The sequence below is a fragment of the Dermacentor variabilis genome, chromosome 3 (assembly GCF_050947875.1).
Source record: "Dermacentor variabilis isolate Ectoservices chromosome 3, ASM5094787v1, whole genome shotgun sequence".
In the NCBI taxonomy this organism is placed as follows: Eukaryota; Metazoa; Arthropoda; class Arachnida; order Ixodida; family Ixodidae; genus Dermacentor; species Dermacentor variabilis.
This window is the reverse complement of record NC_134570.1, coordinates 219,017,550-219,039,333: the sequence shown is the minus strand read 5'-3', so window position 1 is coordinate 219,039,333 and position 21,784 is coordinate 219,017,550. Positions and strand designations below refer to the sequence as shown.

Below are 21,784 nucleotides of genomic sequence, written 5' to 3'. Positions count from 1 at the left end.
TAATTGAGCATCAATAAAGTGAACTATCATTCGCAACCGCTATAATTCCTACTTCTATGAAAGAGGACAGATCGCCAAGAATATAAAAAAAGACAGGAAAGAAAAAATCTAGCTTACTAGAAAACAACTCAGTACAGTAATAACTCCAACACAGTGAATACTGGCCTTCCCGTATCATTTCATGTTCAAGCTCATCAATTGTGTATTTGCCAGTGGGTGTTATTCTGGGAACAATCGAGAAGTAATTGTAGATATGAATGTTAAACAATGGTCAGCACGCCATGTGCTTAGACATGCGACATATTTGGCTCACTACACTTTGAATTCTTACATACGCAGAAACTCCACGAGAGTGCACCATAAACAAAAACAATTGGGAAATAAAGATGCAGCACAGAAAACAGCTCTAAAACAATAAAACCAATATAAAGAGTGATAAATACAGTGCGTACTAAGCTTAGCACGCTGTGTATACACAGCGTACTAAGCAGTGTTGAAGCAATGCCTCCATTCCGAGGCATTGCTTCAAAAACTGAAAGGGAAGCGCACAAAAGTAAGTGCAGCACACGAAAGAAAAGGCCTGAAGTTGTGCCGTATTGCCACAGAGTGGCTCACAATCTGAAGAATGTCGCCACTAGATACAAAATTCCGGTTGTGTTTTCCGCTCCTCAGAAACTGTCGATGCTGTGCAGCCGTATTTCTAAAACAAATAAAAAACGTGATTGTGAAAAGAACCACGTGAAGTTTGTAGATTGCAGCGTCGGTGTGATTTATAAAATTCCCTTGTCATGTGGCAAAGTGTATGTAGGGCAGTCAGGCCGCTGTGTTAACGAGCGCCTTAGAGAACATGAGCGATCCATACCAACAGGCACAGGTTCGCATTTGGCTCAGCATTGTAAAACATGCTAATGCAAACCCATGTTTCGTGATACCACAATTTTGAAGAAGAGTCGTGACACCACCGCTCGAGAGTTATCAGAAACATTTTTCATTCAGTCATAGGGGTCACAGTGTATTAGTGTGCCTTCCTTAACCTTGTACAGCGCTGCATTTGGTTTTTAGATTCTGTCGCATGAGTGCGCTCTTGGGATCGGATGTTGGTGGCTCCACCGCATTGTGCTCACTGCGCATGTTCCTCTGGTTTGAGCGGTCTATAAAGGAGTGACGCAATAAAATGATGTCAGTTGAGAGTAGCGCCTTGTCCTGTCGTCTTTCTTGTGTCTGTCTTTTTGCGCTAAACAAAGTATTCATGGATTCGCACCAACTAGCCCGCCAACGCATTGTGCCACGCTATACAAGCTCCAGCAACATTCCCGTCACACTATTGCGCGAAGTGGCAAACAACATTCAGCAATGTGTCACTTACACTTTTAATATCCTCAAGAAACACTGCAAAGAACAACCTAAAGGTTTTAGCCGCAGACTTCAGAATACAGCTCTGACACCGGATGAGAAGAAAGATTCAGAGCATTACGACGAAAAAAAATCTATAAAATCGGTTCAAAAACAAAAACAGAAAACTTTAATAAAGAAAAAACAACCTTGCAGGCAAACAGCCCGCTCACACTAACAAGAGAGACCTCGAATCTAGAAACACCAGACGTGGTGGAAGCTTCCACAAATTAAACCAGTCCAATGTTGTAGGCAATTAAAACACGTTAAATAAAGAATAGGTGTTCTCAGCAAGGGCCTAAATTTTTGTCCCATAAACAACACAATAAATGAATGGGAGCTTCACAAGGACCTTTCAGAATTGTCCTGACGAATGCGTATCAGTCACTTTTTCGCAGACAACACAACAGACACCGGCACGACACCACTTAGAGCCCAATACACTTGGGACTCCCGAACCAGAACAAGCCATGGAATTTGACCTATATCTTAAAGCTATCAGTAGAGAAATAGTAGGAAATCAAAGTATTTAGGTGGACTAAAAGCACACCTATGTCGGAGAGTCGAATTACTTCAAATCTTCGTGGCCGGAATGACATTCTTATTAAGGAAGCAGATAAGGGTGGAAGTATGGTTACTTGGCCAGTATCAAAATACCAGCACGAGGCATAGAGACAACTCAACAACACAGAACATTGCCATAAGATAGATAATGATCCGATATTATTCTACACAAACACAATTATCAACAGGCTGAAATAAATTTGGCTGATGAACTGATACCATCGTCAGAATAGAAATTTCTCAAACCAGCAACAAAACAGCCGGGCGCTTCTAACTCCATCCAAAAATTCATAAAATTCGATCCATTAAACTATACACCGTTCTGGGTGCACGATAGTATCAAACAACAACACCCCTACAGAGAGCATCTCCACAATCCCCTATCACTTCCATGGTGACTTTCCCAAAAAACTTCCGTCATTTCCACAAGATGCGTCCCAACTACTGAGATTTATGGAGGACATTAATACTAAATGCACACTAACCCAAAACAATATTCTTGCAACACTAGACGTCATGGCCCTGTACACAAACATTGCAATCCCCGATGGTTTATCTTCGATAAAACAAACACTGTCTAAAGGCAATGTACAACACTCTATTGAAGTCTACTTGTCTCTCCTTGAATTAGTTCCAACACATAACTACTTGGAATTTCAGGAGAGTGCTGGATAACTGCAAATACATGGAACAAGCATGGGTACGCCTTTTACACCAACGTACGAGGACATATTTATGGGGATTCTGGAAACAGATTGCCTATCGCGCTGCACTGACAAGCCCGAAACATCCCTACGATTCGTAGACGACCTATTCATATTATGGGGGCATGGTCAAGACAGTCTAGATAGATATGTAGCATTTACAATTCTTTCTACGCAACAACAAAATCGAGATCAGAACCTTCAATGGAGCGATAAACATTCTGGACACAACAATAAACATTGGCAATGGGACACTAAAGACAACGCTGTATAGGAAACCATTCTACAAACAACGGTACCTAGAACATGCGAGCTACCATTCCAGACATTGCAAGTAAGGCATCTCTAAAGGCCAGCCACACGACTACGTCGCATTTCCATTGCAAACCAAGACTAAATAGACAGACTCGATCACTTTAAAGAAACCCTATTAAACAGGAACCACCCAAACAGTTCCCTTCAAAAAGCCTACCCCGATGCAACCCAACTTGATCGAGCCGAGGTCATCAAGCCCCGCCCTAGGATCACAAGAACAACAACGCCTCTTTCACCTACTAAATTCTCAAACGTACTAGGAAACGGGAACAACATCCTCAGCAAATTATTTTATTATTTTATACTACCCACTTCTCACCAGCAACCAGAAACAAGATTTTTCTCGACCTACCCAGAGTAGCTTATAGAGGCAACATTAACTTTGAGGATATTATTGTACATGCCAAACTAAGGACAAAGACGAAGTTAGGAACCGGTCCCAGTGGCCGCTCCAAGTGCCCCACGCGCAAGTATGTTCAATCTACTACTGCAGTGAAAGTACAGCATCGGATTACTCACACAAGGTAACCTCGAGTTTCACTTGCACATCCAGCAACGTAGTCAACTGTATAGAATGTGCCGATTGTAGCAAACAATACATAGGGGGTGGTGTGGCTGGACAACGAATTCATACAAGGCTCAACGGTCACCGCGCAGATACAAAACACAGTTTACCTAAAGCAGTAGCCAGCCACTTCAATGAACATGGACAATATTCGACAAAGCAAGGATCTAAATAGTACAAACAAATTTGCGCTCACCTCGCGAGAGGCAGTATAAGGAATCATGCTTCATGCAAAACTTTAGATGCCTAAACCCGACGGGAATTAATTTGGCGCGTGGCAACTTAGAAACTGTAAAATCTGTACCTTAAATCTGAAATTCTCATATCATCAACCAAGGCACAAAACACAATGTGCCACCAACTAACCCTAATTCTTAACCACACCTATTCCTCCATTTCCAATTTTTTTCCTGCCTACTATTCAATTTATTATATGTAAATATTCTTACGCATATATCAACAGTACGACCCCTTTTTACTGATACACCTGCCCCCACCCGCTTTTACTCCTGTAACTCTTCTGTTACTCCAGTTTTGGCCTCCCCGCCCCTTTTTTGTTTTATTTTTGTCTGTTTTTCTTTATTTTATTTCTTGTAACACCCTATCCAGCACATTCCAAAGTCCCAGACACGAGGGTACATTTTCCGCCGCCTCAGCCACACAGGATGTCACCACTTCTGTATACCGCCATGACGACACCTATGTTGAGCTACTGGGGCTAACGTCCCTTGAAAGACCAAGCCGCTGGCTTCCAGCTACCCCATGCGTTTCATCCCAGGCTCCTTGTCGCCATCTTCACTCCTTCAAAATTACCCGACGCAATAATGCTACGCTACACAAGTCATTGTTTCAACTCATGTTATTGTGGTCTTTTTCGTCACTCGCTCACTGATCGGCTGACCGATTTTTCTAAAGCCACAAAAACATTGCTGAAATGATATTGCGCGACAAAAAAACGACACGGACGTGAGAAAAGACGACACACCAAGTGCAAACTTTCAACTAAGTTTATTGTGCCGCTGCGTCGATTTTATATATGGGAAGCAGTGTAGACCGCGCATGCGCTTACAAGAAAAAGAACTGCGAATTCATGTACCATAGTTACGAGTCATGTGATGCCGCCTCCAAGAAACTTAGTTCTTCTGCGGTGAGAGCAAAAGACGGGAAGCTAACACACTTATCACCCAACTTCGCGATCTTCTGCGCTTCAGATATTTCACGGATTAGCTGCGTGCTGCCACGTGAAACAATCGTGCATTGATCCTCAAGAGGTTTGCATCCATGATCGCAGCAGTGGATCGCCAAGAAAACAGCAGAGCCGTTTTTTACATTCTTGCTGTACGTGTTCGCAGAGCCGATCATTGAGGCAACGCCCAGTTTGTACGATATATTTCTTCCCACATGAAAGCGGGAGTTCCCGCTTTTATGTGGGAAGAAATATATCGTCAGGCGACAGTGCTAATTTTCTTTGCAGTTTCTGCCTTTACAATCAGTCGCCACCGGCAACAACCGCACGCAACGTCACTCCAGTAACCCGTTAAAACTAACATGCCGAAAATTACCAGGCCGCCTTTGATGAAACGTTGGCCAGCCTTTCTGAGGCAACTTATCCCTGTCTATAAACATTATACCACAGTGTGCTGTTCAATCTGTCAGACCCATTCTTGAGGAATACACCATAAACAGTTGAGAGCTTTGCTGAAGCTTCTGAATATGTATATTGTGAAAGGTTTTCGTTTAATGTCACTTGTAATGTTTTGATATCAATTACACAGGAATTGTTATTGTTGAAAAAAAAGAAATTTACAGGGCCATGCACTGGCGTGTTTCTGGTCTGGAATAATATACCTTTGGTTCTCTGTATGTTAACTGGAAGTGAGTTCGCAATGCGCCTGTCATAAAATTTGTTAAGGATGCCTTTACCTAAGCAAGTGATTTTATTTGTCCTACCTGCTCTCAGGATGATGCCGCCAGCAACACTATATAAAAATTTGAATTGAAGGTGATCTGAATAATACCGTTCATATTTAGACAATAAGAAAGTTCCTAAAGTTCTACCTGTGGAACCCTCGTACGCATGGGAAGGAAGTTAGATTGTGAATCCACGATTGAAGCGAACCGTAGTAACTTAAAGATTGCTATCGATTAGGTTCAGCGTGGTGCCGCGTATGCCATATCTCTCAAGTTTATATTACAGTACAAAAATGTTAAGCCGATAAAATACCTTTGAAAGGTCTTTCCAAATTACAAGTGTTAGCAGTTGAGATTCAAACGCCTGCAAATAATTTATTTTATTCAGATAAAAACTATATGGACACTGCAAGCGTATGTATACCGCCGCCATTGCCGTCACCGTGAGGTTCAGTATACATTCCAAGGGCGATAAGGCCATCGTGCGCACCTTACGCTGCATGTGCGAATGACGGCGTGCGAGGGGAGTCGACGACCTGGACTGAATCTCGCCCGCACTGAAGAGACGAAAGCGGAAGGAAGCGCGTCGGCCTCCCGTCGTGCGCGAGGCGCCCAACTTGGCGAAGCACTGGCGGTAGGGGAGAGTGGGGGAGCGGCATTCTACTGCGGCTGCAACTTCGCATGGGCCGGCTGCGCGCCGTCGGGCCGCCGTATTTTGAGACCGACCTTCGTTGGCGCCAGAGTATAGGTGCGCCAGCAGCAAGAATGTCACTTCGCTCGTTGCTGCTGCAGTGTTTTCTCACGACAGCGGTTTGACAGAGAGTTTCCACGGTCATCGAGTCAGATGTGTTCATGTTTGCTTGTGCGCGCGTGACGCCATGCTTGTCAATATAGTTAGCGTGCCTATGCTTACAAATTTACACGGGCGATAAAATATTTATCCTCATTTCTTATAGCCATCCTCTGATTTGCTGTCGCAATCGACGTTTCGCCTTTCTGGCGAAGCTGCGACTTTTATGTTCAGTTAGCTCATGCATTCTGAACCGTCCGGGACCAAATCCACATTGCGCATTAGACAAACCTGTTAACGTTTTGAAAATGCACGATAATTTTTTTTCAATATTTATTTTTGACAAAACAAATACAAGATGGGTATAAGTACACATTCGCAGGTCCCGAACTAACAACTGTCGGGGGGACCTCGTAACAAAACATGAAAAGGGGATAGTAAGATCGTGGCAAACAGTGAGTCAATGTCATATATTATACAGTTTCTACATCGGAAATAAACGATAAGATAGAAAAAAATCTGTTAACAATATCACAGGTATATTCACAGAGTTAAAAAGAAGGAAAATAATTGAAGAAATCTTAAATATAACATGCAACAATTCAAACGAGGATAAATGGCACGTAAAGCTAACAGCGAGGAGAAGTATCAATTAAAGCAAAATTTAGTAACTCGGTAATTCAAAAGTACATTGCGTAATGTTAAAGTGAACAACATACTAATTAATTCAAGGTTTGTTAAGTTATGCTACGCGTCAGTTAAAGTGCTCATGAAATGCTCCTTCGTTCTACGCTTGAATGATAATAATGTAGATTTCTTCAAGTCAGATGGTATAGAATTCCAAACAGAAATGCCTGAAAACGCGACGGTAAATTTCCCATAGTTAGTTCTTGCTTTTGGAAGAAGAAGATTGAGTTCAGCTGAAAATCTTGTGTTGTTATAATTGATGAGGCTAGAGCGATTAAAATCTGGAATATTAAACTCGGTATTTATAAGACGAAACATAAGTAGCGACAGCTTATGATTGAATAACATGCGTAAAGGTAAAACATTTAGGGAACGGAATATTGGAGCAGAGGGAGATGTATGCGATTGGAATGCAATTAATCGTAATGCCTGCTTTTGCAAAACTTCTAACTGATGAAGATGTGTGGTATATGTATTACCCCAAGATGACAGGCAGTATGAGAGATGACTGTGTATATACGCGTAATATAAAGACATGAGAATGGTTTGCAGGAAAAAAGAGCGAGCTTTTATTATGATGTGAATACCAAATGAGATTTTTTGAATAAGTGATTGAATATGGCACTGGAACTTTAGGTTTTCATCTAGTACTACACCAAGAAATTTAGTAGACGTGGATCTTCCAAATACATTATTATTTAGAGACACTACAATAGAGTCAATGTGCAAAGATTTTGAAGAATGGAATACCGTAAATGTTGTCTTAGATGGGTTGATGGTTAGCTTGTTTTTTACACACCATGAATGAACATTCGTTAGGTCAGCGTTAAGTTTATCCTGCAATGCAAATAAATTTTTATCAGATGCGAAAATGGTGGTGTCATCAGCGTAAAGAAGGCACTGCGCATGTGTTAATATTTCTGGCAAGTCATTAATGAATATGAGAAATAAAAGTGGCCCAAGTATTGATCCCTCAGGGACACCTGTATTTACAGTTTTTGATGAGGACAAGACACCATTAAATTCGACTATATATTGTCGGTCAATTAGGTAGTTGCGAATTATTTGTAAAGGCGGTCCAGAAAAGCCATATGATTCAAGTTTACTTAAAAGAATACGATGGTTAATTGTATCAAACGCCTTGGTGAAATCAATAAAGAGAGCACAAACTAAGATGCCTTGCTCGATGGCTAATTTGAGCCTCTCAGTAAATGTAATAAGTGCTAATTCAGTTGAAAAATTGTCACGAAAACCAAATTGATCAGGAGTTAAAAGATTAAATTTGGATAAGTATTTAGTTAAGCGATTATGTATAAGTTTTTCGATGACCTTACTAAAGAAAGACAAAATGCAGATAGGACGATAATTACTCGTGTACTTAGGTCACCTTTTTTAAATACTGGGATTATTTTACCTGTCTTGAGGCGATTAAGAAAGTTGCCATCTATAAATAGTCTATTTACTATATGTGTTAACGCAGGTGAGATTTCGTTAGACACAAGATTAATGCTAGAGGGGCGTATCAAGTCAAGGCCCGGACCGGTTCTTTTAAGAGAATTGATAATGTTACATACTTCCAGCGATGTTGTGGGGAACAGGTAAAATGAATGAGAACAGCGCGGAAAACTAAGCAACGTTGAATCAGGCTGACTACCGTCTGCAATACTAAAATGGTCACTGAAAACATTAGCTATGTCTTGAGGGTCAGCAATATTAGCAGAATTGTGGTTCATACACGATATGCGATTTTTAGTTGTACTGATGTTTAAGAATTCTTTAATAACCTGCCAATTTCGTCTGGTATCACTTCCATTTTTTTCTAATTTTATTTGTTCAATTTGCTCATACCTTTGGAAAACCCTGTCACAACCGATATTGGCCCGTAATTTCAAAACTTGCTTCTGTCTACATTTTTACAAAGTACTGTACTTTAGTTCGTTGCATTTTACAGAGAATTGCCAACACATAGGAAATGATTTTATATATATGTAAGCATAGCCATATTGTGAGCAATGAATGAAATAGACTTTATATTCTGTGCTAACCCTGGCATCATACAAGATGTGGACGTGCTCGGCAAGGTGCGCTGCAGTGACCATAGCATGGTAAGAAATCGAATTAGCCTAGACTTGAGGAGGGAACGGAACAAACTGGTACATAAGAAGCCGATCAATGAGTTAGCGGTAACAGGGGAAATAGAGGAATTCCGGATCAAGCTGCAGAACAGGTATTCCGCTTTAACTCAGGAAGAGGACCTAAGTGTTGAAACAATGAACGACAATCCTATGGGCATCATTAAGGAGCGTGCAATAGAAGTCAGTGGTAACTCCGTTATACAGGGTACCATTAAGCTATCGCAGGAGACGGAAGATCTGATCAAGAAACGCCAATGTATGAAAGCCTCTAACCCTACAGCTAGAATAGAACTGGCCAAACTTTCGAAGTTAATCCACAAGCGTAAGACAGCTCACATAAGCAGGTATTATATGGATAGAATTGAGCGTGCTCTCCGGAATGGAGGAAGCCTTAAAGCAGTGAAGAAACTAGGAATTGGCAAGAATCAGATGTATGCGTTAAGAGACAAAGCCGGCAATAACATTACTAATATGGATGAGATAGTTCAAGTGGTTGAGGAGTTCTATAGAGATTTATACAGCACCAGTGGCTCCCACGACGATAATGGAAGAGAGAATAGTCTAGAGGAATTCGAAATCCCACAAGTAACGCCGGAAGAAGTAAAAGAAGCCTTGGGAGCAATGCAAAGGGGGAAGGCAGCTGGGGAGGATCAGGTAACAGCACATTTGTTGAAGGATGGTGGGCACATTGTTCTAGAGAAACTGGCCACCCTGTATACGCACCTGATGACTTCGAGCGTACTGGAATCTTGGAAGAACTCTAACATAATCCTAATCCATAAGAAATGGTACGCGAAAGACTTGAAAAATTATAGACCGATCAGCTTACTGTCATTTGCCTACAAACTATTTACTAAGGTAATCGCAAATCGAATCAGGAACACCTTAGACTTCTGTCAAGCAAAGGACCAGGCAGGATTCCGTAAAGGGTACCTAATAATAGATCATATTCACACTATCAATCAGGTGATAGAGAAATGTGCGGAATATAACCGACCCTTATATATTGCTTTCATTGATTACGAGAAAGCGTTTGATTCTGTCGAAACCTCAGCAGTCATGGAGGCATTACGCAATCAGGGTGTAGACGAGCCGTATGTAATGATACTGAAAGATATATATAGCGGCTCCACAGCCACCGTAGTCCTCCATAAAGAAAGCAACAAAATCCCAAGAAGGACGTCAGGCAGGGAGATACGATCTCTCCAATGTCTCTCATGAATTATTTCTCCGGAAGCTTGAACGATACGGTTGTCGCGGGCACGCAGCATCCATAGTCAAATCATATCTAGAATATAGCCGACAAGCTGTAAGTGTAAATGGCTTCATCTCTCAAACTCTCCCTGTCCGCTGTGAAGTTCCGCAAGGAAGTATACTCGGCCCATTTCTCCTCAATCTTTATATCAATGACATCGTCAACGTAGTTCCCGTCGCAAAATTTATCATATACGCAGATGATACGAGCATATTCTTATCCGGCGAAACTGCCAATGATCTAATAGATTCAGCAAACTGCATGCTCAAACACCTAGACAAACGGACACAAAAAATGCATCGCAAATTAATGCTAGCAAAATAAAAGCAGTTGTTTTTCGGGCCAAGAATTTACAAGTTGATTCGACAAAACAAGTATGCTTTAGATCTTGTCCGCTAGAAATAGTACCACAGCTTCAAACTGTGGGCGGTGTGTTTAACCAGCAGATGTCCTGGGAAGATCATGTGCCCACATTACTTCCAAATTGTCACAAAAAATTGGTCTGCTCTCTCACAACCGTGAAATCTTATTCTCGTGTGTTATGCTGTTAGTTTAGTACTCTTTATTTATTTCTGGCCTTAGCTATTGTAGCCTTATCTGGGGAACTACAACACAGGCAAACCTGAACAAATTACTTGTATTACGAAAAACAAGCAATGCGAATTGTAAAGAAATTACCGACGTTACATCATACAAGAGAAATATTTTTACAACACAAAATAGTTCCAGTAACAAAAATCTATTACTATCGCCTCAGCCGAATACTTAAAAAGAACATTTAAATAAAACAAATTTTATTCTAACTCTTTCAGGCCTGAGATGGCGCGAACGAAACTACAACACAAGAAATAAGGATATGTGGGAAATTAAAACATTTCGAACCACATATGGCGTACGAACGTTAGAACACCGGCATCCACGACTTCTTAATGACCTATTGAGACAGGATATAACACCACAATATGTCACATTTCGGACACTCTTGGCTTGCTTTCTTTCCTGACCTTCTTTTGTTATTTCTTTATGCAACTAAAGCCAAATCGCTTAACAGAATTATCATGTTTCACGATGGTATTCCTACGTTTTTTCTGTTAAAGTGCCTTTGCTATGTCATTGCATTGTGTAACCCATTAGAAACCTTCAATTTTATTTACCATGTGTCTATGGCTTAATTCTTTTTTAAAATATAATTATGTACCAGATGCAGCCTTTATGCAACATGTTTATATATTGTTCTGTAGTGCAATGTGACCGCCGTGAGCAGTGTTTGTTCTTGTGTATCTTCTTTTTAAGTTACTTTTTATGCTACCGCCAAATAAGGAGGGCGGTTGCTCTGTCAAGCTGTTGAAAGACAGCTTTTACTTCGGTCCCCCTGCATCATCATGTATGACGTAATGGTCGAAATAAACTTACATACTATTCATAGCCTGTTTAGAGGAGGCACTGGGAAGAATTGGGCATAACAGTTAATGGAGAATACCTTAGTAACTTGCAATTTGCTGGTATTGCCTTGCTTAGTAACTCAGGGGACCAATTGCAAAGCATGCTCACTGACCTGGAGAGGCAAAACAGAAGCGTGGGTATAAAAATTACCTGCAAAAAACTAAAATAATGTTTAACAGCCTCGGAAGAGAACACCAGTTTACGATAGGTAGCAAGGCACTGGAAGTGGTAAGGGAATACGTATACTTAGGGCAGGTAGTGACCGCGGATGCGGATCATGAGACTGAAATAATCAGAAGATTAAGAATGGGCTGCGGTGGGTTTGGCAGGCATTCTCTGATCATGAACAACAGATTGCCATTATCCCTCAAGAGAAAAGTGTATAACAGCTGTGTCTTACCAGTACTCACGTACGGGACAGAAACCAGGATGCTTACGAAAAGGGCACATTGACGACGACGCATCGAGCTATGGAAAGAAGAATGATGGCTGTAACGTTAAGGGATCAGAAAAGAGCAGATTGGGTGAGGCAAGAAACGCGAGTGAATGACATCTTAGTTGGAATCAAGAAAAAGAAATGGGGCATGGGCAAGACGTGTAATGAGGGAAGATAACCAATGGTCATTAAGGGTTGCGGACTGGATTCCAAGGGATGGGAAGCGTAGCTGGGGGCGGCAGAAAGTTAGGTGGGCAGATGAGATTAAGAAGTTTGCAGGGATGACATGGCCACAATTAGTGCATGACCGGGGTATTTGGAGAAGTATGGGAGTGGCATTGGCCCAGCATTGGGCGTAATCAGGATGATGATGATGATGATGAAGCATCGGCATGACGATATCCGCAGCAAGTTTGATTGGAATTAGCTGTAGATCACCTATATCAGTAGCACTGGTATTGCGAAGATTTGAACAGTTAAGAAAAACTAGCTTCTGAAGCAGAAGTGAGAAATGAAGCTTTTGTGATATGTTGAGGCCAATTATAATGTATTGTCGCATTTCTGTCATTAGATGAGCTAGACAAAGTCATTGAACGAATTGACGAGTTCTATTGTAGGTAATATGACAGCATTTCTTGATATCTGATCTTCATTCTCAACCTACAATAATAGAAGCCAAAGAACCCCTTGCTGGTGTGCAATGGTTCACTTCAACGTCCCTTGAATCAATCGGCTCATTAATCGCTTTTGCCATCTTTCACTACAAAACAGGAATCTTTTCAAGTGTGATTTGCGGCAAACCCTTTGGCTTGATCTTTCGATTTCTGCTGTATTATAAAAGGTGTAATATCTCTGCTCGCTATACTTAAACTAGTTAGCGGGTTAACCTCACACAGTGTCTATTTTGTTTCCTTCAAGTGTGCTTTTTAGTTCTAGTTCTAGTTCATCCATTTCTGGATAATTTTTTATCTAAACGCTGAGAACTCTTTCAGAAAGGTGACCTTCAAATCCTCACACTCTTTTTCAAGCTCACGCATTGTAACACTGAGTGCAAATAGAACCTCAATACAAACACAGGCAATAAAGACGGTACCAGCAAACAGCAAAAGAAAGACTAATAGGGCAATTTAATATATAAGATTCAGTAGGTACCTTTCACGTTTAGAAGAAACATGCTTAAGAGAAACGCTTGAAACGGTTCGCTGCTATTCTGCCACCCCCCCCCCAAGAAAAAAAAAGAAAAGGTCCAGGTTGGAGGGACTTGCATCCATGGACGTCTCTCCCGGTGACGATGCCACGCGAAGACTTGTTCGCAGGAACGAAGGTCCGTCCAGATATCACCGGGGAAAGGCGATCAGGCCGCCTTCTTTTTATGGTGCATGCGCGCTCCAGGTCACGTGCCGAGAAAGTGATGGTGGCCTGGAAGTCTGCTACGACTGAAAAAAGTGTGTAATAGAGAAGTTTGAAATCATTCGCTGTTACTGCTGCTGCCGAAACGAAGTGTCCAGGTGGGAAGCTGTTGCTTTTATGGACGTGTCTTCTGGTGGTGACGCCACATGCAGAACAGTGCCCACAGGTGTGAACCTCAGTCCACGTATCACTGGATAAGAGTGCTCAGGCACTCACCTTACTATGGGGCATGCACTCTTCAGGAAGGGTGCCAGGAAAGTTATCACGGGCTGGAAGTCTGTCACAGGCGAAAGAAAGGTGCGTTAAAGCGCTGTTCACTGCTTCTGCTGCCACAAAAAATATTCTAATATCGCCGAACATGTAGCGGTGAACCTATACAAAAGGTTTATTTCTTGGGTGTAGGAAAGCTCGATGTTTACGATCGCATATGTTTGAAGGAGCACACGAAATCGGTGCTGTGAACGAATGTTAGTCCCCTCCATCCAAAGGAGATAAGTATATGCTGAACAGCTAATCATAGTGCTTTTCCAGCAAACGGGTCCTATGTTGAAACAAGCAGTATGTTTTTCCCGAACCAAGAGGGCCAGAGACCTGTGCATTTATTTGATGGTATTTAACAAAACTTATACAGACCACCATGTCATATACAACACGGCACTCGGTGAAGCCAGGAAGCAACCGAGTAAGGCATATCTACAACACTGCTATACCTTATCCTCAATGTCAATTGAAACCTCAAGGTAAATTATTGCGTGGCAGCACTTAAATCAGCTAATCGAATACTCACGGCGGCTCTTCCTTAAGGATGAGGGACATTCGTCGCAAATACTCTTGGTTGGTCACCACCACCTTGTCATTCAGGTCTAGGGTGAGCTGCGTGTCCTTCAGGATGTTGTTGAGGAACAATGTCCACTTCACCTGAAAAAGACGACCGTCACCACTTGTTTCAATAGAATATGTTTTATCTTTTCCACTGATTCCCAAAAAATTGCCCACACATGTATACAGTGCGCTGAATTAACATGTTTTTTTTTAAATTTCTGCCACAGTTCCAGATACTTCTGTATGCTGATATGGGGTGCCAGCGTGGTTACGTCAAGTCCCGAACCGGGGCCTCTGCTGAACTGCCTGGCAGGCACAGAGGCTTCCTAGACATGTGTGCCTGAAGTTAAACACATTAGAGTGGCACAAAAAATTCTAAGGGAATTATAATAAGCATTTCTCCCTGCGTTTAAAGGATTTTTTTTTATTTGGGGTTTTACGTGCCAAAACCACTTTCTGATTATGAGGCACGCTGTAGTGGAGGACTCCGGAAATTTTGGCCACCTGGGGTTCTTTAACGTGCACCTAAATCTAAGCACACGGGTGTTTTAGCATTTCGCCCCCATCGAAATGCGGCCGCCGTGGCCGGGATTCGATCCCGCGACCTCGCGCTCAGCAGCCCAACACCATAGCCACGGAGCAACCACGGCGGGTACGTTTAAAGGATCGTAAATGAGTTAGCGGACGCTTCGGCTTGTTTGTTGGTTATGATCACAGCACGTAAATTGAGGGACAATCATAGAATTCACAGCGCTGAAAAAAACAGTGCCGTGTATGTCTATTTGATGAGCTGCTATTAGAAGAACGGGAAATGCACTAGAAGCAGGTGATGCACATTCAAACACCAGAATGAAACTCTGGGAGGTGGCGCAAAGTGGTAGCCGCCATGGCCAATATTTATTTACGCCCACCGGCCATGCTGCCACGAAATCCCAGGAGCGGCAGCTGCCGCGGTGGGCCACGTCGAGCGCCATCGTGTTCTATTGTCGGGCAACGTGCACGTGGACCGTCTTCATCTTCGCCGGCTCTACGGTAGTCGTGCCACTGCCACTCTTAGTGCGAAGCTCGATTAAAGTATGCGCAAAAGGTGCGCATTGGCCGGTTCTTGGCTCGTACTGAGGGTTGAAGACGTTGCGGGTTACAATGCTGAAGACGGTGTCGTCGGATGGCGGGCTACACTGGCGGTGGCGTTGGTAGTGTCGTTGGAAGCGTTAGTCATTGATAGTGTCGGGTTCCTCAAAACTTAGAGATGTAGAATGCAGCAACGGCAGCGTAGGTTGTGAGCTAGGCGCAACCACAGTGATGTCGTAGTGCAAAATCACGACCTCCGGCAGGTTCTCCTAGAAGCCCGGGCCTGTCGAAGTCAGGGCTCCGAAAGAAGACAGTCTGGAAGTTCTAAGCCCAATGTGAGTTGTTGGTTACTCAGGTTCTTGATGGACAAATGATCCTCGAGCTGAAGAAACCAGATGACAGAGCTGCTCCTGTAAAACTTATGTTCTGTGTGAACACAGAACATCGAAAGGCTCGCCTGCTGCCTTTTGGGGTGAGATCTCGAATACCAATAGCATCAGGGTTGCGGTGGTCGCTGAAGGCATCGCGAAGGTTCTACTTGTAGCGTCGCCGTGCTAGCGAAAGTGAAATTTGCGAATAGGTGATAAGTAATGTGCCCACTAACGAAAAGCGGACTGCATGCGGGAACGTCCAAGGAAGGAGAGCGGTGGATCGTAGAGTAGCTGAAAGCACTGGTGTTTGGCCCACTAAATTCCTTGGAAATAGTCGTCACGTAGCTGCCTTTGAGATGAGCAGGAAGCTCAGGGACCAAGTACAGGTTTGATGCTGGGGCACGATCGGCATGGGTGGACACAGGTGATGTGGGACAACAAGAGGCGGAAGGACGCGATGGTTGAAATGGCGAGAACTGTTCTGATGGAGCACCAGCTGGATGCGACTGAGCGCTCAAGGTGACATAGTGAGTAAGGCTACCTGCAAGTCCTCGTAGAAGTCGGGGCACTGGGGTGGCAGATGGAAGGCCTGGAACGCAGCCGGAGCCTGGAACCTTGTTTAGAACGAAATGGTTGTCCAGCTGGATAAAGCAGATGTCCTGCAGGTCGATGTAGAATTCCCGGACACCCTACAACCACCGGAAGTCTGCCGGACTGCTTGATGCCACGTCACTGTCCTTGGTAGAGTTGGTGCGCGGAAGGCGGCACGGCTGGTTTCAGTCGTTCAATGTTAGCTTGTTTGTGGGTAGGCGGCGCCAATATGTAGCCGCTGTGCTCATTCTTTATTTATGCCGGCCTGCCATGGTGCCGCGGGATCCCGGGGCGGCATCTACCGCAGCCGACCAGGTCGAGCACCAGCGCGTTCTCTTCTCACGCTACATGCACGTGAGCCGTCTTTTTCTTCACCGGCTGTGGAGGCGATAGTCGCGCCTCTACAATACTATCAAGACTCTGTCGTTCAAGAGCAAATCTCGAACTTAAAAATGTAATGGTGTGAAAAAGCGCCCTGGGCGCTCCGGCTCCATATTTTTGTTTTGTCTCCAGGCGTAAACAACGACTGCTGCGCCCAATCTGGGTGTCAAAATTATGTCCTTCTACCCCGAAGAACTGGCTTTACGATTATTACTGGCGACGTGCAATATGTGTACCAACTGGGCAGCTTGAAGCCAAGCAAAACGCTTTAACTAATTCTTAGAATATAAGATTTAAATATGGACACCTAGACATTCTTCCTACTTCATCTGCGAAAATTACTCAGAACGAGTACGACTGGACCGCAAGATCCTTGTCTGCAAATTCCGCGTTGTATCTCTTCGCAGCGGCTTCGTGCCTATTTCTCTTCTAGTGCGTGCTGCAGATAGTTGCGGTTTGTTGACAGATGTTGCCGATTGGCGTATTTCCCTGTGGCGCGTGACGATGATTCCCACAGGGCCCACTCGAACAGATATCAACGGTTGGGGGCGCACTATCTTTCTAGACATAATGTAGGTTGGAAATAGAGAGCTCGAAACTAAGTGAATTTCTTCGGGGCTGAGAAAGACGGCAAATGTATAATTAAAAATGTTCGTTTTGAAGTTTCTTTGTACGGCGTTACCGTGTTACCATGGTCACTGCTGTTGGCGTAGCAAAGGCGCAGAGTGCAATGTTGTGAGCGCCGATGCTCACCGAACTGTGTGACCTTGCTCTGACGCAACGTTGGCCTGACAAGCGAGATTGTAACAGCGATGTTTGTGCCGTACGCAGACAGACTGGTAAGACCGCTTAAGGACGACCGGGCCTTTCTTGTCCGGAGGACGATAAAAAATGTGCCGCGATTGAACGCTGCCAAACCAAGTTTGTTGACTGATAGCATGGCTTCGCTTCCTTTGGAAAAGGACACAGGCGCTGCTCTGTGCCATCACCAACTACTAAATCTACAATTGCACCACAAGACAGCGCATAGACATTGCTCGGCTTGGCAGCAGTAGCAAGCGAATTGACCTTCATGCTGCATCTCGCTTCGACGCCAACGAACCCTGGAAAGCACAGCGCATGCGAATCTACCAGCATTTGTCTCCCTTTGGTCACATCGCCGATGACTTTCAAGATATGGGCGCCCACGTGGCTGCAGGTGTCGCTAGTGGCAGGCTAAGTCCCACTTTGACCTTGCAGGTCAGACTTACGGAACTAGGCGTTTTCTGGGTTTGCACCTGGAGTATTAGAGCTATACCTCTAAAATTTAGGAACTCGCCGTATATGCCGGCTAAATTCACGGTCTTTTCGGTACCGTTTGCACGTCCGGATATTCTGACCTTTTTCTGCTCAAGTCTGTAAAAAAACCAGCCAAATTTCAGTATCAGCGACGTACCCGGGCCATGGAGAGAAATAGCAAAGCCCGAGCGCCAGTTGTAACCAAAAGTGCGGGTGCGCAGGAGGAGAGTTGTTTACTTTCATTCAAGGGGCTTAGTTATTAGCACTAAGAGCGGCGTCACCTGCAACACGATAGTATTTTTCCCCTCCTTGCCAGAGCGACATAGATGTGGGGACTTTCTGATGGGAAATGTTAGCTCTGTTTCGCCTCAACGGTGCCTTTGCGTAAATACTAAAGACAGCGACGCGCCTTGATTCGTCGCCCGGCTAATCTTCCATCCAAACGGGATCGTAGTGGCCGATACAGAGTCTTTAACGGCGAGGCGTCAGTTTTTTTTTTTTGCGTCAATGGCCTGCCCATGTCACTGCGGCAGCGCGTGGCATAAAGTTTGTTCCTTTGCTGCGGCACAGTCGTCGCCGACGGGAGGCGCCCCTCCCTCGTGGGCGTATGCTCTGCCTATGTGCCGGCGAGAACATGACGCCTTCATCATCATCATCATCATCATCATTATTATTATCATCATCAGCCTGTTTTATATCCACTGCAGGTCAAAGGCCTCTCCCTGCGATCTCCAATTACCCCTGTCCTGCGCCAACCGATTCCGTCTAGCACCCACGAATTTTCAAATTTCATCGTTCCACTTAGTCGTCTGCCGTGCTTGAGTGCGTTTGCCGTCTCTTGGTGCCTATTCTGTTACCCTAATTGTCCAACGGTTATCAAATCTGCGCATTACATGACTTTCCCAGCTCCATTTCCTTCTCTTGACGTCAATTATAATGTCGTCTATACCCGTTTGCTCTCCGATCCAAACCACTCTCTTTCTGTCTTTTAACTTTGTGCCTAGCAATCTTCGTTCCATCGCTCTTTGCGCGGTCCTGAACTTGTTCTCAAGCTGCTTTGTGAGTCTCCAAGTATCTGCCCCATATGTCAGCACTAGTAAAATGCAATGATAGTACACCTTCCTTTTCAGTGTAATGGTAAGCCTCTAGTCAGGAGCTCACAATGTATGCCGTATGCGATCCAACCCATTTTTATTCTCCGGTGAATTTCCTTCTCATGGTCTGGCTTCCCTGTGATTAGCTCACTTAGGTAAACGTACTCCTTCATAGACTCTAGAGGCTGACTGGTGTTCCTGAACTCTTGTTCCTTCTCCCGGTTATTCATCATAATCTGTCTTCTACATATTGATCTTTAGCCCCACTCTCACACTCTCTCTGTTAACGTGCTCAATAATTTGTTGTAACTCGTCCGCAGTGTTGTTGGATAGAACAATGTCGTCGGCAAACCGAAGGTTGCTTAGCTATTCGCCGTCCATCCTAACATTTAAGCCTTCCCCGTATAATAGCCTCAATAATTCTTACAAGCACTCAGTGAATAGCAATGAAGAGATTGTGTCTCCCTGTCTAACCCCTTTCTTTATAGGTATCTTCCTGCTTTTGTTGTGTATAATTAAGGTAGCTGTAGAACCTCTGTAGATATTTTCCAATGTATTTACGTAAGCGTTCTGTACGCCGTGATTAGGTAATGCATCTGCGACTGATGGTATCTCTACAAAATCAAATGACTTTTCTTAATCTATGAAATCCATATAGAGGTGCTTATTTTACCCTCCGAATTTCTCGATAACCTGATTAATGGCATGGATGTGATCAATTGTAGAGTATCCCTTCCGGAAGCTAGCCTCTTCCCTTGGTTGACTAAAGGCCAGTGTTGTCCTTATTCTATTGGAGATTATTTTTTAAATATTTTATATAATAAGGAGAGTAAGCTTAAGGGCCTATGATTTTACAATTCTTTTTGTCTATCAGTATGTTTGCATTCTTCCAGTTTTCTGGGAACCTCGCAGCCAATACACACTTAGTATAAAGAGCTGCCAGTTTTCCAAGCTATAGGTCTTCTTTATCTTTGATTAAATCGACTTTTATTCCATCTTCTCCTGCCGCTCTTCCACGTTTCATGTCTTGCAAGGCCCTTCTGGCCTCATTGCTAGATATAGGAGGAGTTTCTGCATTCTGTTCATTAGTGTTTCTAATGGAGGTATCCTGAATTCCCTGGGTACTGTACAGGTCAGTATAGAAGCATTCCGCTTGTTTCACTAAAACTTCGAGATTACTGATGATATTACCCTGCCTTCCTTTAAGTGCATACATCTTGCTTTGTCCTATACCAAGTTTCTTTCTCACCTATTTCAGGCTGGGTCCATTTTTTACGGGTTCTTCAGTCTTTCTCACGGTATAGTTTCAAATATAATTTATTTTGGCCTTAGTGATAAGTTTTGACAGTTCCGCAAATTCTATCTTATCTCTTGATTTGGACACCTTCATTGTCGTTTCTTTATTAGCTCATTTGTCACTTGGGAGAACTTGCCTACTGGCTGCCTTGGTGCCTTGCCTCCCACTTCAATTGCTGCCTCTTAAGCCAGCCAAGTTATGGTTTCATTCATTATATCTATGTCATCTTCATCCCTCTGTTCTAAGGCTGCATATTTGTTTCCAATATCTAGCCTGAATTTGTCTGGATTTAGCCTTACTGCCTCTATGTTGACCTGTTTCTTCTTGACCAATTTTACTCCTTCTCCCTTCAATTGAGGTGAATGCTCGCCCTCACTAATTTATTATCACTGCACTTTACCCTACCTATCACTTCTATATCCTGCACTATGCCGGAATCAGCAGAATGTATGAAGTCAATTTCATTTCTTGTTTCACCATTAGGGCTTTTCAAGGTCTACTTTTTGTTGCTATGCTTCCCGATAAAAGGTGTTAATTATTCGAAGCTTATTCCTTCCTGGGAATTTTACGTGTATCTTTCCTCTAGCGTTCCTAGAATCTACGCCATAGTTACCAACTGCTTGTTCTTTACCCTTATTCTGCTTGCTTTGCCCCCACTTTTGCATTGAAGTCGCCGATTACTACAGTATCCGGAGTTTGCAGTTTCCTCATCGCTATTTCGAAATCTGCATAGAATTGATATACTTCCTCATCATCGTGACTGGATGTTGGAGCGTAGGCTTGCACTACCTTAAATCTATACTTCTTAAGTTTAATTAACTTTTATTACGACTACAGCTACACTCTCATTAATGATGTAGAATTCGTCAATGCTGCCCGCTATATCCTTACGGATTAGGAATCCTACCCCGTATTGCTTCTTATATGCTTCTTCTCAATAGCAGAGGGCATGGTCGTTATTCGGCAACGTATAAGCCTCACCAGTTCTTCTGATCTCACTAAGGCTGATCATATCCCCAACAATGTCTGATAGTTCCTCAGAGTCCTGCTAAGCTAGCCTCACTCAACAGACTTCGGTAATTAATGGTTGACAGGGTCAGTTTCCATTGGCGGCCTGTGCGGTCCCATACGTTCTAGCACCCTCTGCTGCGTTACAGGTTTGTGCGCCGCCTTGGTCAGGTACTCCGCAGCTGCTGGAAACTGAGGGCCAGGGGTCTATTGAAGGAATCCCTCCCACCAGAACACTCCCTCACCAGAACAGGAAGCTCAATT

At 43.5% G+C, this 21,784-nt stretch overlaps 1 protein-coding gene across 1 annotated transcript in view; it reads right to left on the bottom strand.

Annotated features, from left to right (window-relative positions):
* LOC142575026 (neprilysin-1-like) overlaps positions 1 to 21,784 on the bottom strand; it is a 278,838-nt gene that overhangs the window by 125,044 nt on the left and 132,010 nt on the right. The window contains exon 3 of the mRNA XM_075683998.1: positions 14,395 to 14,525. Coding sequence (XP_075540113.1) covers positions 14,395 to 14,525 — 131 coding nt within the window. The remainder of the gene's footprint in view (positions 1 to 14,394; positions 14,526 to 21,784) is intronic.